The sequence below is a fragment of the Oncorhynchus clarkii genome, chromosome 10 (genome assembly GCF_045791955.1).
Source record: "Oncorhynchus clarkii lewisi isolate Uvic-CL-2024 chromosome 10, UVic_Ocla_1.0, whole genome shotgun sequence".
In the NCBI taxonomy this organism is placed as follows: Eukaryota; Metazoa; Chordata; class Actinopteri; order Salmoniformes; family Salmonidae; genus Oncorhynchus; species Oncorhynchus clarkii.
The window spans coordinates 64,583,411-64,601,377 of NC_092156.1; the positions used below are offsets into that span (position 1 = coordinate 64,583,411).

Below are 17,967 nucleotides of genomic sequence, written 5' to 3' on the forward strand. Positions count from 1 at the left end.
CCTCTCATTTTGTTGATGATTTTATAATTTCAATGGTCTAATTAGGCGGTGTATGGATTTTTCACAATCTTATTGTCATTAATAAAATATGTGGAGGCTGCCAATGCTTAAGAGGGGCCATTGACATTTAGGAGCGAAAACACCCAGCAATGTAGGTTATGTCCCTCCTCCTCTAAGACGTGATTGGCTCAGAGTGGTTTTGACGACATATATTAACCCAAGTCGTTCCAAAGATGAAGCTGTGACATGGAGATCAAACGGATGAATTCTGGTTGTGTGCTCAACTGAAAGGCTGTGTATTGCGTGCAGTGCACACTATAGCAGCTGGGATTTAGAGCTTTTTTGTTATCTGACGCCCTATTTAATGAATTTGGTCTGGAATCCATAAAGAGTTTGAAGGGGAAAAGCTCGACCCGAAGTGCTTGAGGACGCAGTTCATCAGGCGAAACATGCACTGTCTGTCTCCGTAATGGAAAAGAAGGAACTTTCTCACGTTGGGAATGGACAAATTGAGAAAAACGTGTAAGTAGCTGACAACATTCTTCTATATTCCACACCATAGACCAGCAAAACAGAAAAAAAGAACGTCTGAAAACTCATGCATTGCTGAAGTTTCGTTTAGGTGTCTATATTGGACAAATATAAATAGCAGTGCTTTTCAAATGACCAACTGAACCAAGTTACTTTTTATGAGAATAGCCTATTTTCCTAAAAAATATTTTGGAGAACCTGGCATTAATCGGAGTGCGCGAACGCGTATTCGTTTCGTGGTTCGTTAGCAGCAGTTTTTGGTCTACTGCTGTGTCGCCATGAGTTTAGTTGGTGGATTCCCTCACCATCCGGTGATGCATCATGACGGCTACTCCTTCGCTGCAGCAGCAAGCCGCTGCCACGAAGAGAACCCCTACTTCCACGGTTGGCTGATAAGCCACCCGGAGATGTCTCCCCCAGACTACAGTATGGCACCCTCGTACAGCCCCGAATACTCTACCGGGGGCCCGGCGTTAGACCACGCACACTACGGAGGTGGTATCCCCGGGGCTGGCGTCGCTGGGATCGGGATGGGACCTCGGCCGGTGAAACGGAGACCTACGGCAAACCGAAAGGAGAGGCGCAGGACTCAGAGCATCAACAGCGCCTTCTCCGAGCTCAGGGATTGCATTCCTAATGTTCCTGCGGATACTAAACTGTCCAAAATAAAGACCCTCAGGTTGGCTACCAGTTATATCGCCTACCTCATGGACATTCTGGACAAGGACGAGCAGAACGGCGACGCAGAGGCCTTCAAAGCGGACTTCAAAAAGACAGAAGCAAAGGAGGAGAGGAGAAAGAAAGAAGTGGTAAGACAAATTCAGAATTTCATTTATGCATACTTATGCAAACATAGAGTAGCCTCCTGCAAAGCTTGACATTATAGATCATACATTTGCTTATTATCTAGGTTTGTAGTAGCCTATGCTGTGAAACTCAATAGGCTACAACCTTCTTAAGGCCTACAAAATTTTGACATAAGCGACAGTAATACTGGTTTTATGGAGACAAGGTTGCTAAATGATACCTGTTCTAAACTGGCGTTATAAAAGTCTGTAAATATATGATAATTTTCCTAATAATTTAGTAATAACAACTTCATGCTCCCACACCACAGTAGGCCGAATAACAGCCTTGAATGCCGGAGAGAAGTGGGGATAAGTGGCAAGAAAGTAGTATTTCTCGACAACAATAACATACATCTGATTTTTCCTTGTTTCCAACAGAATGACGTTTTGAAAAACACAGCGAGCAGCAATGACAAGAAAACCAAAGGGAGGACTGGTTGGCCGCAGCATGTCTGGGCTTTGGAACTCAAACAGTGAATATCCTTCTTCTCCTCTCAAAAAAAGACTTGAAATGATGAAAAAGTCTTCTTCTAGACTTTTATTTGTACTCTCACGTTATTTAATGGAATATTTATGTGCAATTGCCGCTACGGAGAGTGGATATTTGAAGAAAAAAAAAACATTCCATTTTTAAGAGGAGAAGATACAACACCCTTTGGTAAGGGACTTTGTCATTGTCTGATGTTGTTGGTTGGATGTTTGTTGTTGTCCCAAGAGTAAACCAAACAGAAATATTGGACACTATGGTGTATGTGAAGTCGTTCTCAATCTATCCCTATCTCTCTTTCTATCTCCATCTATCTCTCTTTGGATATAAATACCAATGGTGTTTGGCTGATGTCGTGGATGCAGTTCAAGCAAATGTTTTATTTGAAAAAAAAAGTAATGAAGTGTTATGTTGTCATTTTTGTGGTCGTATACAGTATTTGATAGTGTTTAAACAACTGTTTAGTCCACTCAATTGCACTTCCGTCCAGAGACGTGGAATTTAAATCATATTTGAGATGTAAACAATGTAATTAATTCAATAAACCACTGTTTTAAAAAAACAAACAAAGTCAACCACCTTGTTGCATAATTAAAGTGAAAATACGAGGCAGACTTTAAAGGGTTTATTCTATACCAAACTCATTCAATGTAAAATATCGCTTGCAAGGTATGACATATTCTTCAAAAAACCGTAGCTTTTCCCCTCGAATAGAAATAAAAGTATTATATAGCTATAGTAAAAATGAAATCATGCATGTTCTGTTTGATTAGAGGTAGCCTAGGCCTCAATTTTATTTCAAACTAAGGCCTATAGGCTTGCCTGGGCTCTCCCTTCCCGAGTCCTGTCAAACAGCACTCACGCGATACATCCACAACAGCTCCTCAAGTAGAAACAGAAACATTCCCACGCGCAGGAGAAACTGTCTGTGTCGTGTTTGTAGCCTATTAGAACATGCGGGTTCTGACATAGGTGATCGCGTAGGAGATAAATATAGTCTAAGAAACAGCTTACAATGAAACTAAATATCTATTTTGGTGCACAGAAGATTTATGTGCAGTGCGCCAGACGAATAATTACGTTGTGTTCTTTTCGGTCAGCAATAAGCTGCCATAAGGGTAAATTATATTGTTTACGTCAAACGTATGTTCATGGGGGCTATGACCTATTCAACAGAATCACCAGGAAATGTATCCATGCTTCAACAACATGCAACACAGCTCATTGTTGTCATTTTCCTCCTTGATTATAGGCATCTTATTATTATCATGACGGCTACTTTGACGTATAGTTAGTAGTAGTATTAGTAGGCTGTTGTTACAGACTGTTATTATTAGCCCTATCATTTAGATGATTGCTATTACATGCTAAGTCCTCATTAACAGCCCTGCTAGTAGTGTAATATTGGTACCTATAGACTAGTATCGTTGTTGTTGTTATTCAATATCACCAGGATTAAATAAACAAATAGACTAGGCGCACACTACTAGGCTGCACTATCTTGATTATAAGGATTGTAGGCCTACTAATAGGCTAGTATAGTGGAATAATTACTCAACATTGAGACCACTGAGTTAACCACAAGTGGTATATACTCAACAATAACAATGTGTATTATGTATTGCTGCTAGTGACTCCATTTGCCATGCTATAAAGTGAATCTCTATTTTACATATTTTTCTAGTAACTGCATAATAGCTATGGGCCACTCTAATTTGATGGTCTAAGTAAACATAAAACTAGCCTTTCTTTAGGCTCCATGACCAATCCTTCTAACGATGTAAACATTGTGGCAGAAATAGCATATATAGGCTTGAAATTCCATTGGTTAATTATGGCATTCCACTCTTCTCGCCCAAAACACAAGAGGCCGAGACAGAGCGGAGCCGGGAAAAATGTGTATTTTGACGTTAAAAGCTGGTTGGTCCGAGGAAGGTAGATTGTCGAGGCTCGAGAGAGGGCCCAGCTATCGGACGTTCGTGTGATTGATAGCGTGCCTATCAAAATGCGGCGCTGAAGTGCCTTTTTCGGGTTGGGGGTTGAGGGCGGACGATGAAACCTGTAGCCTTTGCATAAAATAATTTTGGATACGACTAATATCCTACTTTTGTTAGAAAATAATAGCCCATTGTTCTATAAATAGGCTAGATCATTTTGTTTTGAAATGCACGTCACTAATCAAACATTACAACGAAACCAAAAAAACATTGCGTCTACAGCCTACTTCACTTATCAATGTGTCAGCTGTGCAATTATAGACTGGGCCTGCAACATAAAAGCCTGTAACATAACATGTTGTATTTCACATGTCTATTTCACACTTTTGCCCAATGCATCACAGCTTGGTAAATATTTATTAGAGAGTAGACTGGATTTAAACTGCCCTAAGAATAATCGTTACTTGTCCTTTGAATGCATGGTTGGTGAGTAAACAGACCTCAGATAGGCTACAACAGACCAAAGGATTCTTCACGAGAAGCTATGCAAATAAAGTGACATCTACAGCAACGTAAATCAGAAGAGGATTGGACACGCCGAAGATTTACAGTCCATCCGATTGCATTAGATAATTGTAACATGCAATTGGCTTGTTTCACGAGTCCGAAGTATGACAATTATGAATCATTTGTTTGTCTGTGTCAAGATGGCGTCCGAAATAGTATCAACTGGCAGTCGTGATAAAGAGATGAAACTGACCTGCTGCTGTATTATTTATAGAAGGATACAACTCATAGGCCAACACATAGACCTATAGGCGACATACTTTGTTTTCAGCCGGTTGAGCTCACCATCCTCAAATCAGTGGAAATGCAGTAGGAAGCAATAACCTGGTCCAATGTGCCAATCAAATGTGCTACGTTTTGATTAATCCTCTGTGCTATCGCAAAATAATATAGTTTGCAGGATGACTGGTATGCCTAGGCCTACCATAGCAAAGCTTTTTATTTGCTTAATTGCACTGCATACGATCAAAATGAGTGTGTATGGGTCAATACTGTTCTTTGTTCTCTTGTTTAATTCCCTCTAATACCGGCAGTGGACTGGACTTACAACATGATAGACTTCTCTAAGTGTGGAATGAGATTTTTCCCTGGTATTACAAACATCTGCGAACGATTACTTCATAAAACCCTCCTACCCAGTTTTTTTTTCTCCTTGCAGTCTCAACGAGGGCGGTTAGACATGTTGACGTCGGATCAGATGGTTCGAAGCTATCCTGCTGAAATACTGAACGTAATGACGCGGTGCGTTCCACTCGCAATCTGGAAAGAGGATCATTCTTAATGCATTTTTTTTCTTCTATCAAGCCCATATAGGAAAACTGTGGCGTCAATTAATTGACAAAGAAGTATGTCAGTATGTAGGGCTATGCATGTGTTTGTATTTTAAGGAGAGACAGGCCTAGACTATTTCATTACTGAAGAAAAAAACTTTTGCAGAACTATACAAGTGCAAAATGTGCCCTCAAAACAGACTGCAAACATACTATATATTTGTATTTTATTTAACCTTTATTTAACTAGGCAAGTCAGTTAAAAACAAATTCTTATTTACAATGACGGCCTACCACATGTAACCCACTTGAGTCAAAATCTTTCTATGATGAAGTTCTAGATCGCTTTCCTCTGTTCCGACGTTGTATGCATAAATCAGTGGTTGCGTGCCACATCATCGACTGACAGATTGCAATAACATATAATGTGGTTAGCTGATAGGTAAAATACCTTTCCAGGCCTTGTAAGATCAGGCAGGCATCAGCAGCGCCTGGACAGAGAAACGAGCCCACTGTCTACTGAGCTAGGCCTATGATTTGTCATGGCCCAGCACTAAAACAAAAGCCTATGAAACGTTGCATCATTGTAAAAAAATAAAAAAATCCAACAATGCAACTTTTGATTGAAAATAAGATATTGCGCTGCAGTGGGGATATATTTAAATATAGCTGGGACAAATATGTGATTACTAAGAGGATAGGGCACAATCAACGAATGATCTACAGGGCACAGACCGAGTGACATAGTCATGCGAATATTTTTATTTTACAAATAATGAGAGTTATTAAGCATACAGCTAGAATTTGGCCCGACTAAAAAAACATATGGCCACATCTTTATTGATCATTTAAAAAACACATTAAGACCAACAGGATATACTGAACAAATACATTGAATAATATGCCAGCACAACACATAAAATCATTTTCCGACAATACAACCCACTGGGCACAGACATCAGTTCAACGTCTAGCTTTGATTTACATCTGTTTGAGTTGTTAATTAACGTGAATTCAACGTGAAATCAACAAAAAATGTCACCTGGTCATTTAGGTTAAAAGTTGGGTGAAAAAAATACGAAAATCCCTGATGTTGATTACTTTTTTCATTTCCAATCAGGTTTTTTCCACGGGATTCAACTTCATCAAATTTATTTTTTTGGTTGAAATTACAAATAACGTGGATTCAAACAGTTTTTGCCCAGTGGGGAGTTAGATGAAATCATGTTATTGTCTCAAGTTTAGTTCCATAAGATTGAGTGGCACACGAGTGTTTTCAAAAGCATCAACTGGCACTACAAATGAACTTTCAACAATGCATCGCTGTTATGTAAATATATCAAATTTAGGCAAGATGAAGGATATATGTTTAGGCAGCAAGTGAAATTATTACTAGGTCAAGAGAATTACTTTATTCACCATGATAATTCAATGAAGGATGAGTAAAATCATGGCCTATATGCAACGCAACATCTAATGAACAAACAAAAAACATTTGCATCCTTCAGTGTGAAACAACATTGCAGAATGGTTGTTTTTGCTTCACGTTTGCCGCGCATAAAGATGATGCTACCTTTTCAGAGATCGTGAAATCAGCTCGAGTCCAGGAGCATCTCTGGACTTGTGTGACCAGAATATTCCGCGACGCTTATCTGTGTGCCATCTCCAACCATTGGGAATAATACGTAAAATATATCCCCAAAAACAGATAACGGATCTGACAACAATCGACCTGAAATGCAAAACCTCTTATATGCCTACTTTTACGCGCAATGTTGTGCGGAAAATCAGGCCTGTGCCCTGTGTTGCTGTCAGTTGTGACAGTTCCCAGATGGGGTCTGCTACTGTATGTGAGATTGAGTTTCTCACAAAAAAAAACTCCCTCTCCATCCAAACCGTCCTCAAAAACCTTCTCCAGGCACAGGTCGGTGCGCCGGCTTCCAGGACAGAGGCTAGGTTGTCTTGTCGAAAAGCCCTGAGTGCTCGGCATGAAAGGAACCGCTCGGGGTCTCTGTATAGCCGAGGCCATTATCAGTGGATGGGGAATCGACACGGGCTGTTGGAACCCTGATGGTATTTCTTCCTATTAGAGGTCGTGGATATAACGAGCCTTATCTAATCCATGGTAAGTAGTCTAAACTACGCGGATTTCATCATTTTTTAAAATACATTTTAAGGGACACTTGAAATAATTGTGATATTTACCTTTTATTTTTGTTATCGAGGCTATTTCCTGTCTTGCCTACAAGTGATGCACAGTTTTCAGTAACGGTGTTGATGGAAGTCAGTCAACTTTGACTACGACGATGTAACTCCATAGTTATTGCATATGCTACCATGTGGAGCGTTGTGCGCTTATTTGCTCGTGGTAGGCCGCTCTGATACCTTGTTATTATAATGCTAAGTTGGCTACACTGGAGTACCACTTTGACACGTTATAACACTGTAATAATAATAGCCTAATAATATTCACCATCATAATAATAACCCGAATAATCAGAATAATAATCAGAATAATAACAATGCATTGTCATTATCATTATATGCGTGATGATTATAATACAAATTCAAAAGACAAATCAGAATATGTATGGTTACTGAAATTCATGCGGTAACACAGGCCCATGTGTGTGTGCTAGTTATAGACTACTTGTTGATGGTGCAGATTTTTAGACTTACACAAAATGAACAACGTTGGCATTCAATAGACTACTATAGACCTTTTTAAACGTATTCTTGAGGCGGGGCGGAAGTGCACATAGAACGTGTTATTGTTTTGACAGTTGAAAAAGTCTATAGACAATGAAATGGAAAATATAATTGAAGAGAGGTGATCTACGTTGCGTAGGGTAGAAATATTAAAAATGTGTTTTCACATGGGTTCTCTTTATATATACGATATGCTACACCCATTGCTTTATGCAGAAGGTGAATTAGGCAAATGACTATCCTAAAATATTGTTCTGAACACCCTGATTCATACTGCATCCTCTATTCGCCTGTGGCGCGCGGCACTATGAGATCAAGTGAGAAGAGAGGAGGAGAGGCAGACCTCCCAAGTGGCTGGGGGCATGCGTGTCATTGTAGGGGACTCGGCTAACACTCCATTCATCCCGGCGAGCAGGAGGCGACTGTTCTGTTTTTGTCGGTGATAAACATTTAAAACCGTTAATACAGACCATAAATCCAGTTGGGAATGCTGCGCGCAAAAACATTGACCGGAAAATGGCTGCGTTTACACACACACACTGCAGACTATACTACCGTGTACGCCTCGCGTCAACATCGTGGCCTTGTGGATTTAACAAAATACACCTTCAAACAATACATAACCCTACCCGCAACCTTTTAAAAATGTAGGTAGCACTTATTATGTGTTTCACAATAGGGTACAGTGCAATATATTAGTCTACATTTAAACAAATATATATGCTAGGCCTACTGCTACGAATAAGATTCAGTGAGGGAACATATATATTTGCATGGATTGAGAGAGTTTGACATTTAAATCTAGCCAACCTCTCTGCTTGTAAAACTACTTATTCACGATTGACTGCTCACAGTGCATTGAGTAATGTAGGCCTATCATATCAAGGTGTGTGTGTGTGTGTGTGTGCGTGTGCGTGCGTGTGTGTGTGTGTGTGTGTACCGGCGCTCAATGACGCATTTTAGAAAGGTTGCTTTGCGTAAAGTTTGTTAGGCTATGCTAAAGTTGATGTCATTTATGGGTAAAGTTGATGTCATTTAAAACAATGTGCTCGTGTTTGTCTTTCTCATAGGTTATGGCGATATGCGTTGCATTAGTGCTTCAAAATTATCTGGAGCATTGTGTCTTCGTTTTAAAAGGACGACATTTTAGACTTAGGTCTAATTCAATGTTCCCAGTTGGGTTTGTAAATAATTGGTGTCCAAATAAGTAAGACTGGATACCGTCTATTAGCCATAATAGTTATGTTTTGTTAGCTAAATGCTGTGGATTGACACTGACCGACCTTGGCCAGATTCGAGACATTTTATGCCATTTATTTAAGTGGAAGGCGCGTCACCGCGGCATGATAAACCGCCGCGGTAGTAGTGTAATATTTCTTCAATGGGAAATAAACAGACCAGGGACATCACAGACACGAGTTACGCACAGTATTAACCGTTTAAACTAACCAATTAAAGAAAGGAACAGACAGTGCCCGAAAGCTGTTCGATAGGCCTAACCACTTACGGCGGTGAATGTCTGGTCAACTTGGCTGGAATATAAATTCAGGCCCATATCGAATGGGAGGCGTATACAGCCTTCATCAAATCGACATCATAGTTGCTAATTTGCAAAAATTACCCTAACTATAGGCTAACGGTTAAATATTATTCGTTCCCGTTAATCCGTTAATATAGGACAAGATGATTTAACAAATCACTATATTCCAGGCTTTGTAGACTACTCTGAAAATCAGTGGCTTATTTGCTTTCTCGCGCCATTGAATGCAGCATGCATGCATTATTGTTCAAAATATGGCTTTGAAGGCTACTTTGGAAGTACTTTCAAATCACCTAAAAACTATTGTAATTTCGATGTGACAACACACATCAACAATTGAATACCTAAAATGCTCATAGACCGAAATGCTCATAGGCCCAAGTTATTGAACACTATATTTGACCATCCATAACAACCCTACAAATCAATGTCCATGCATTTCACATCAATGTACTTCAAGAAACAGATACAAATCCAGCCTACATTAGAATGATATACACCATTCACAATGTTAAACATATTTTCAACACAAACCAATTAATAGCATGACGTTGTAATGACGGTGCTTTAGGCACATCATTGATAAGAGAGACAGGGACTCGTTCGCAGGACTATAGCCTACTAACTGTTTAAGATTATTGCCACTTGATCCCCATATGGGAGTCTTTCGAGGAATTAAAATAAAACAATAATGTCAAAGATGAATGTTTTTATAGATATCGTTCTAAAATTAAGACTAAAATGGAAAACGGAAACTAGATTTCAAATATAAACATTGTTGAGGCGTTTCATGCTTTTTTGCATTTTTTTACGTGACATTATAAGGCAGGCAGCATTTGTACCACGAGTATGACCCAGTTTTTAAATTAAGCAGACCAAATGTATAAGTCTAAACCTATCTGTAGCCAAAGGACTATGATTGCATTTGCAAAATCCTGTTAAATTACATGCAACAAGCATGAGATAATTCATCATATTGCAAATGCTTTTCAGGTCTATTGCTCTTCATTTTGGGTCCAGGGACTGAAGGGGATTTTCTCTTGCTTGCTGTATGAGTGATGGCGAAGCAGCGGTCAAAAGACACCTAGATTATTAGGCTACCCCAAGAGGATATGATGTCATCCGTATTCGGACGAGGTTCATTTACTTCTTAAAGATGGTTCGATTACTCTCAGCAGTCATATCTTCCGACGCAGCTGCAGCAACGCAGATGTCGCTGCAGGGTTTCGCCAACAACAGAGAACAAATAATTCAAGTCCGTATTTGGCTGACAACTAATGCGCCTGGGGGTTAAAAATGAACACGTACAAAAACCTGAACTCTTTCTGAGTAGCCTCAACAATTGATGGCAATCAATACAACTTATCATTGCAGCCATTACTATCAAATGCAGACAAAGGCTTCATAGGTTTGAACAGTTGAAAATGTGATAGAGCATATTATCGTACATCATACACTGTCCCTCTGTGACCAGTTCCCATGCATGGCATGTCAGTGCGTTTATGACCGGGAGCGAGTTCAGTTCTTTCCTTATCTGTCCGGAGAAGTGGCCGGGATAACTAGGTCGAGATGACGGCATCACGCTGAGTAGGTCACAGCGTGTTTCCAGCATGTGACGTAATAAATCAATATATACACCCTGTGCCACCTTCCTCTGAAGATTAGGAAAGGGAATTCAGCAAAAAACGAAAGATGTCCCCTATCTTTCTCTCTAAGTGTTATGATCATAAATATTGATTTATTACGTCACAGGCTGGAAACACGCTGTGACCTACTCAGCGTGATGCCTTCATCTCGACCTAGTTATCCCGGCCACTTCTCCGGACAGATAAGGAAATAACTGAACTCGCTCCCGGTCATGCCATCAAAGTCTAAACATTGAATTCAAAATGCAGAATAGTTTTCTGACTGATAACATTTATTTTTAGGACCAAAATTCTGCATATCAATGTAGGTTACTTTTTAGGGGCCCACGTGACATTTAGCCATGCCAGACATTAAAATGTAAGGTCAATCATCTGATTTTGTCCAATGCCTAACAAAGATCTTTAAGCTTATATCAACAGAGGCCATGCTGTGTCCTCTTAAAGACATGGAAAATGAGATCTCTGTAATCTAACACCATTGCTCTGTGCCATATCTGACCTGAGTGGCTACACTTTGGTGTTGTTACGCACCAGATTGTCTCCCAAAACCTCAGCAATATTACATTGTTTTCATAGGACACAGTGTGAGACCATAGGCTGTGCCTCTCACAAATTCACGTGAGAAAGTGGGTGCACGTGCACACACACTTTCTCGTTTTCTCTTTGTCTCTCTCCTGGATCATTAATGAGCATCAGGTCAGAGTGGAGGGGTGTTGTGATGGTGATGGTATAACCCCTGGATGGGTCCCTCCAGCCCCCCATCAGTCAGTCAGTTAGGGCCCTGTGAGGAGAAAAGAGGACGGTGCATCCGGGGCCATGTTCCTCTGTCATCCATCATGGGTAGTAATGGAGAGTTTCTGGAGAAGTCTGTGTCTAGCCTGCGTTAAACCACAGCGATGACAACCATCCACATTCTATCCCCTCTCACGCCATCTCCCTCTCTCTCTCTCTCTCTCTCTCTCTCTCAACCTCCCTCCCTCCCTCCACATGTGTTGCTAAGCTTTCCGAAAGGGTTCACCGCATTCCCCCTAACTGGTGCAGAGCCGGTGGACCCATATGCAATCTGCCATATTGAACGGGCACTAAGTTGGATCTATGACTACCCCTTATTTTCTGTGCACGTCAGTCCAGATCCAGTGAGAAACCAAACAACTGCTTTCGAGGTGAGGGTACACAAACGCACACATCCGACATCCACTATGTGTCAACAGGCAACGGCCCGGGTTGATTAATGAGCATGCGGCCCAATGAATGCTTCCTTGTTTTAATTGGGCTGATGACGACGTCACAGTGTTATTTTGACTCTCCCAGAGTCCCAGAGCACTCCCATCAGCCATCACAAGCACATAGGGACCTGTCATACATCAGACAGGAAGATAATGGCCCTTTTTCCCACTGATTCATCCATCCACCGCCCCTGAACCTTGAACACTGATATCCACATATACAGTGCCATCAGAAAGTATTCATACCCCTTGACTTATTCCACATTTTGTTGTGTTACATCCTGAATTCAAAATGGATTACATTTATGTTTTGTCTCACCCATCTACACACAATACCCCATAACGACAAAGTTAAAACATTGTCGTGTCTTTGGCATCATTAAACTGAAGATTCATCTTTATCAAATTACTCTCTGTAATTATTATTACGCGATTAAACTGATTAATCATGTAACTGTAATTAACTAGGAAGTCGGGGCACAAGGAAAATATTCAGATTACAAAGTTATAATTTTCCTAATATAACTTTTCAGATATTTTCATATCTGATCAATAGTCTTTTGATTAATGAATTCTTTTTTTACCTCACGTTAGTCTCATTCCAAAGTCATAAATTGTTGGTTATCTGCACGAACCCAGTCTTCACTATGAGTCATCCATACATCAATTGTCTTAAATCCTTTATTTACTAACTAAGTAATTCACAGAAATGCATAAACAAACAGTAGACAGTTACAAGGAAATTATAACGGAGTTTCCCCAGTGGAATAAACCGGCATCGCTGCTTGGTGTACAAAAGGGAAGTGGGGGTCGACTGAGATAAGACAACACACAGTTGATAATTATAACAATTGAAATGCTAATCCTTTGCACATGAAAGCTCACTCATTCGGGAACAATTGCAATCAGTATATATATTTACGCTCAGTGTGTCGTTGGGATCTCTGTTGAAAAGTTTGTTTCTGTTGGAGAGTTTGTCCGCCCTCTCTGTCGTGGTTAGAATGGATAGTTCAGAGTGACATTCATTCATGTCGTTATGGATAGATATTTTGGCGGTTGTCGGTCTTCACGTTCAATTATACCGAATTCCTAGCTGCAGACTAGTAATTAATATCAAAGACTTGTTCTTATTCTGTCGGTATCGATAGTCTAAGAGTTTAACCACGTGGGATGGTTAAAAGATTCAGCAATCATCTCAAACCTTGGCCCTCTCGTTATCGAGGTAAGCTGGTCTGCAACCTTTGTCCCCTTGTAATGGAGAGAAACATGGTCTGTTGATAGAAGTTCTCAAAGTGGGGTTTTTATTTGGGAGAGCAGAAAAAGGCTGTCCCAGGATGCCCAACCATAACTGTGCTCATGGGCGGTCGTCTGATTTAGTTCAACTCCAAAGGGAATTGGAGTTTCCTTCATTAAACAGTCCAAAATCACATTACATAATTTCACAAACAGTATCATCCTCACTCATTCATCTTATACAACAATTAGATGTAAGCCTCATATCTGAGGCTATTATATAAACAGCATTATGGTAATGTGGCCATATTGTCTCCCATGAGTTTCACAAAATTGTACCAAACGGACCAGTTCGTAGCTGGATTCTTCACCAATCTTTTATACCTTCTCCAGAACATAAATGTTGTTCGGACCTCAAGTTCTGTGAGGTGGAAGAAATTCCTTTGTTCTCTATGAAAATTCACTCTCTCTATACTGTGGCCATGAGGAGATAATCTCCTCCAGGAATTTACGACCTCTCTCTGACCACGGCAGTCTGGGTGTAGGAGACAGGGAGAGGGGGATGGGTCTTGCTGTACCCAAAGAGGGCAATGTCATGACAACATGTTTACATATTTTTTGGCAAATTTATTGAAAATTAAATGCAGATATATCTAATTTACATAAGTATTCACACCTCTGAGTCAATACATGTTAGAATCATATTTGGCAGCAGCTACAGCTGTGAGTCTTTCTGGGCAGGTCTCTAAGAGCTTTGCATACCTGGATTGTACAATATTTGCCCATTATTCTTTTCAAAATTCTTCAAGCTGTCAAATTGGTTGTTGATCATTGCTAGACAAACATTTTCAAGTCTTAAGTTTAAGTCAATACTGTAACTCAGCCACTCAGGAACATTCATTGTCTTCCTGGTAAGCAACTCCAGTGTAAATTTGGCCTTGTGTTTTAGGTTATTGTCCTGCTGAAATGTGCATTCATCTCCCAGTGTCTGGTGGAAAGCAGACTGATCCAGGTTTTCCTCTAGGATTTTACCTGCGCTTAGCTCCATTCTGTTTCTTTTTTATCCCCAGTCCTGAACGATTACAAGCATACTCATAACATGATGCAGCCACCACTATGCTTGACAATATGGGGAGTGGTACTCAGTAATGTGTTGTGTTGGATTTGCCCCAAACAAATACTTTTTATTCCTTCTTTTCACTCTGTCATTTAGCTTACTATTGTGGAGTAACTACAATGTTGTTGATCCATCCTCAGTTTTCTCCTATCACAGCCATTAAACTCTGTAACGGTTTTAAATTTACCATTGGCATCGTGGTGAAATCCCTGAACGGTTTCATTCCTCTCCGGCAACTGAGTTAGGAACCATGCTCAGAGGGATATTCAAGGTTTGCTTTTTTTACCCATCTACCAATAGGTGCCCTTCTTTGCGAAGCATTAGAAAACCTCCCTGGTCTTTGTGGTTGAATCTGTGTTTGAAATTAACTGCTTGACTGAGGGACCTTACAATTACAGTGCCTTCAGAAAGTATTCACACCCCTTGACTTTTTCAACCTGAATTTGAAATGTATCAAATTTGTGTCACTGGCCTACACACAATACCCCATAACGTCAATGTGGAATTATGTTTCAATCATTTTTTACTAATTCATTAAAAATTAAAAGCCGAAATGTCTTGAGTCAATAAGTATTCAACCCCTTTGTTATGGCAAGCCTAAATACATTTATTAGACTAAAAAATACACATAATAAGCTCCATGGACTCACTCTGTGTGCAATAACAATGTTTAACATGATTTTTTAATGACTGCCTCATCTCTGTACCCCACACATACAATTATCTGTAAGCTCCCTCAGTCGAGCAGTGAATTTCAAACACAGATTAATTTACAACATTGTAGGTCCTCCATAATACTAACCTAATTGACAGAGTGAAAAGAAGGAAGCCTGTACAGAACAAAAATATTCCAAAACATTCAATGCAATTCACTTATTGTCCTGAATACATAGTGTTATGTCTGAGGCAAATCCAATACAACACTTTACTGAGTACCACTCTCCATTTTGTCAAGCATAGTGGTGGCTTCATCATGTCATGGGTATGCTTGTAATCATTAAGGACTGGGAAGTTTTACAGGATAAAAAATAAATGGTATGGAGCTAAGCACAGGCAAAATCCAAGAGGAAAACATGGTTCAGTCTGCTTTCAAGCAAACACCAGGAGACAAATTCACCTTTCAGCAGGACAATATCCTAAAACATAAAGCCAAATATACACTGGAGTTGCTTACCAAAATGAGATTGAATGTTCCTGAGTTGCCTAGTTACTTAAATCGGCTTGAAAATCTATGGCAAGACTTGAAAATGGCTGTCTTGAAATTATCAACAACCAACTTGACAGAGCTTGAAGAATTAAAACGTAATAATGTGCAAATAGTGTACAATCCAGGTGTGCAAAGCTCTTAGAGACTTGCCCAGAAAGACTCACAGCTGTAATCACTGCCAAAGGTGATTCTAACATGTATTGACTCATAGGTGTGAATACCTACATGAGATATTTCTGTGTTCCATTTTCCATAAATTTGCAAACATTTCTAAAAACATGTTTTCCCTTTGTCATTGTGGGGTATTGTGCACAGATGGGCGAGAGAGAGAAGAATATCTAACCCATTTTCAAATCAGGCCGTAAGAGAACAAAATGATGAATAAGTCAAGGGGTAGGAATACTTTCTCAAAGCACTATATCTGTATGTGTGCGGTACAGAGGTGAGGAAGTCATTCAAAAGTCATGATAAACGCTATTGTTGCACACAGAGAGAGTCCATGTGACTTATTATGTGACTTGTTCAGCAAATGTTTATTCCTGAACTTATTTAGGCTTGCCAAAGACATTTCAGATTTACAATTTTACAAAACATCATTACACTTTGACATTATGGGATATCGTTTGTAGGTCAGTGACAAAACAAAATCTCAATTTAATCAATTTTAAATTCAGGCTCTAACATAACAACACGTGGAAAAAGTCAAGTGGTGTGAATACTTTCTGAAGGCCCTGTATAACCTATAACCCCGACCGTAATCCCCCAGCTACCAGGCATTTGACGCCAGTGCAGTAGTGAAGTCCAAATCACACAGGTTAAGCCTGTATAATGCCTCGCATTAGATATTGTTCTATTTTTACTCAGATCAAAAGAGGGCTGTGAACGTTCTCTATGGCTCGGCCAATCACTGGTCTCATGAGTATCAGGTTTCCCTTTCATCAAATCACAGAGCTGGAAAATCCACTCGGGTCTCTCGGGCCGGCCAATGACACAGAGGCTGCTGCCAAGCTGGCCAATGGGACAGAGGCAATTTTTTGTGTGAGTATGTTTCCCAGAGCCAGCTGCCTCAGCACCAGACTACACTTACTTTCCCTTATGATACATGAGATAATCATTTGGTGTAGTACTGCACTTCAGCTTTGCCTGGCCACAGTGCTGTTCAAACATGTGTGGAAACCCAGCAGAGTGTCCATTTGAACCTGTCTAGTTAATTAATGATCTCAAAGTTTGAAGAGATGGAGAACTTGAGGGATTGTTCCAAAATGCTGTGCTGCAACAAGATCTCAAGGTTGAACCAATTTTGACTTCAGATTCTGACGTTATTCCACATTTATCCAAACGTCAAATGTTGAAATGGCTCCAAACATCAAATTTCGAAGTTAAGTGTTAAGGTTTGGGATAGGGTTAAAACAAAAGTGTGTGTCTTCCACTGGGATTGAACACGCTACCTTCGGATCCGGAGTCATGGGATTACCTCTACTACTTGATGGTAATAGCGCTCACAGTTGCCCCTAGTGGCTGGGTTTGAAGGCATTTCCCAACATCCTCAAGACATGGACAGACGTCCAATTTCGAAGTCAATCTTGAGCGATCTAGCTGTCCAATGACGTAGCCCTGGTCCTTTCTAAGTAGTCTTTCTGTCCATGTTGTCATTTGATTTATAAGTGCTACTGATTAATTTAATTTCCACATTTCCTCTCATTTGAAACAAGTTAAGATGTCATGGTCTGTGCATGCCGTGATTGTTCATCGATAGGTTTCCTGGCAATTGGCTTCCTTGAAATTAGGCCTATGCTATAGTACCCTAGCGTGCTGCTTGACACAAAACGTTTTTATTTCTAAATTGAATAAAGTACAAGTTGAACTGCTAATAATATGGATAATGCCATGTAATTATACAATTTATTACAATATTTATAAAGTTGAAAGGAGATACTGTATTATGCTTAATACAGGTATTTGTATTACATGCCCAGATTGCAACAGTAGGCCTACCATTTTAACAAATAGAACATGCAAATGTTTTTATATACATAAATAATAGATGAATAAATACATAATTTAATGAATAAAGGAGCTTAGCTATATGTTTGGTGCATCCTCACTTAAATGTAGTAGATCTTTCGTTAGAAATGATCAAACTTGAGTT

General features: G+C 39.8%; 2 protein-coding genes across 2 annotated transcripts in view; both read left to right on the forward strand.

The window, feature by feature from the left end:
- Positions 1-225: 225 nt before the first annotated feature.
- On the forward strand, positions 226-2,436 carry LOC139419000 (heart- and neural crest derivatives-expressed protein 2-like). The gene is made up of 2 exons (XM_071168806.1): positions 226-1,340; positions 1,758-2,436. Exons 1-2 carry the CDS (start codon positions 810-812, stop codon positions 1,854-1,856), a joined length of 630 nt encoding a protein of 209 aa, XP_071024907.1. The 5' UTR covers positions 226-809; the 3' UTR covers positions 1,857-2,436.
- A 4,601-nt stretch (positions 2,437-7,037) lies between these two features.
- The window catches only part of LOC139419001 (scrapie-responsive protein 1-like), a 31,138-nt gene continuing 20,208 nt past the window's right edge, over positions 7,038-17,967 (forward strand). Inside the window, exon 1 of the mRNA XM_071168808.1 lies at positions 7,038-7,265. The gene's annotated coding sequence lies outside the window, so the exon portion shown is untranslated. The remainder of the gene's footprint in view (positions 7,266-17,967) is intronic.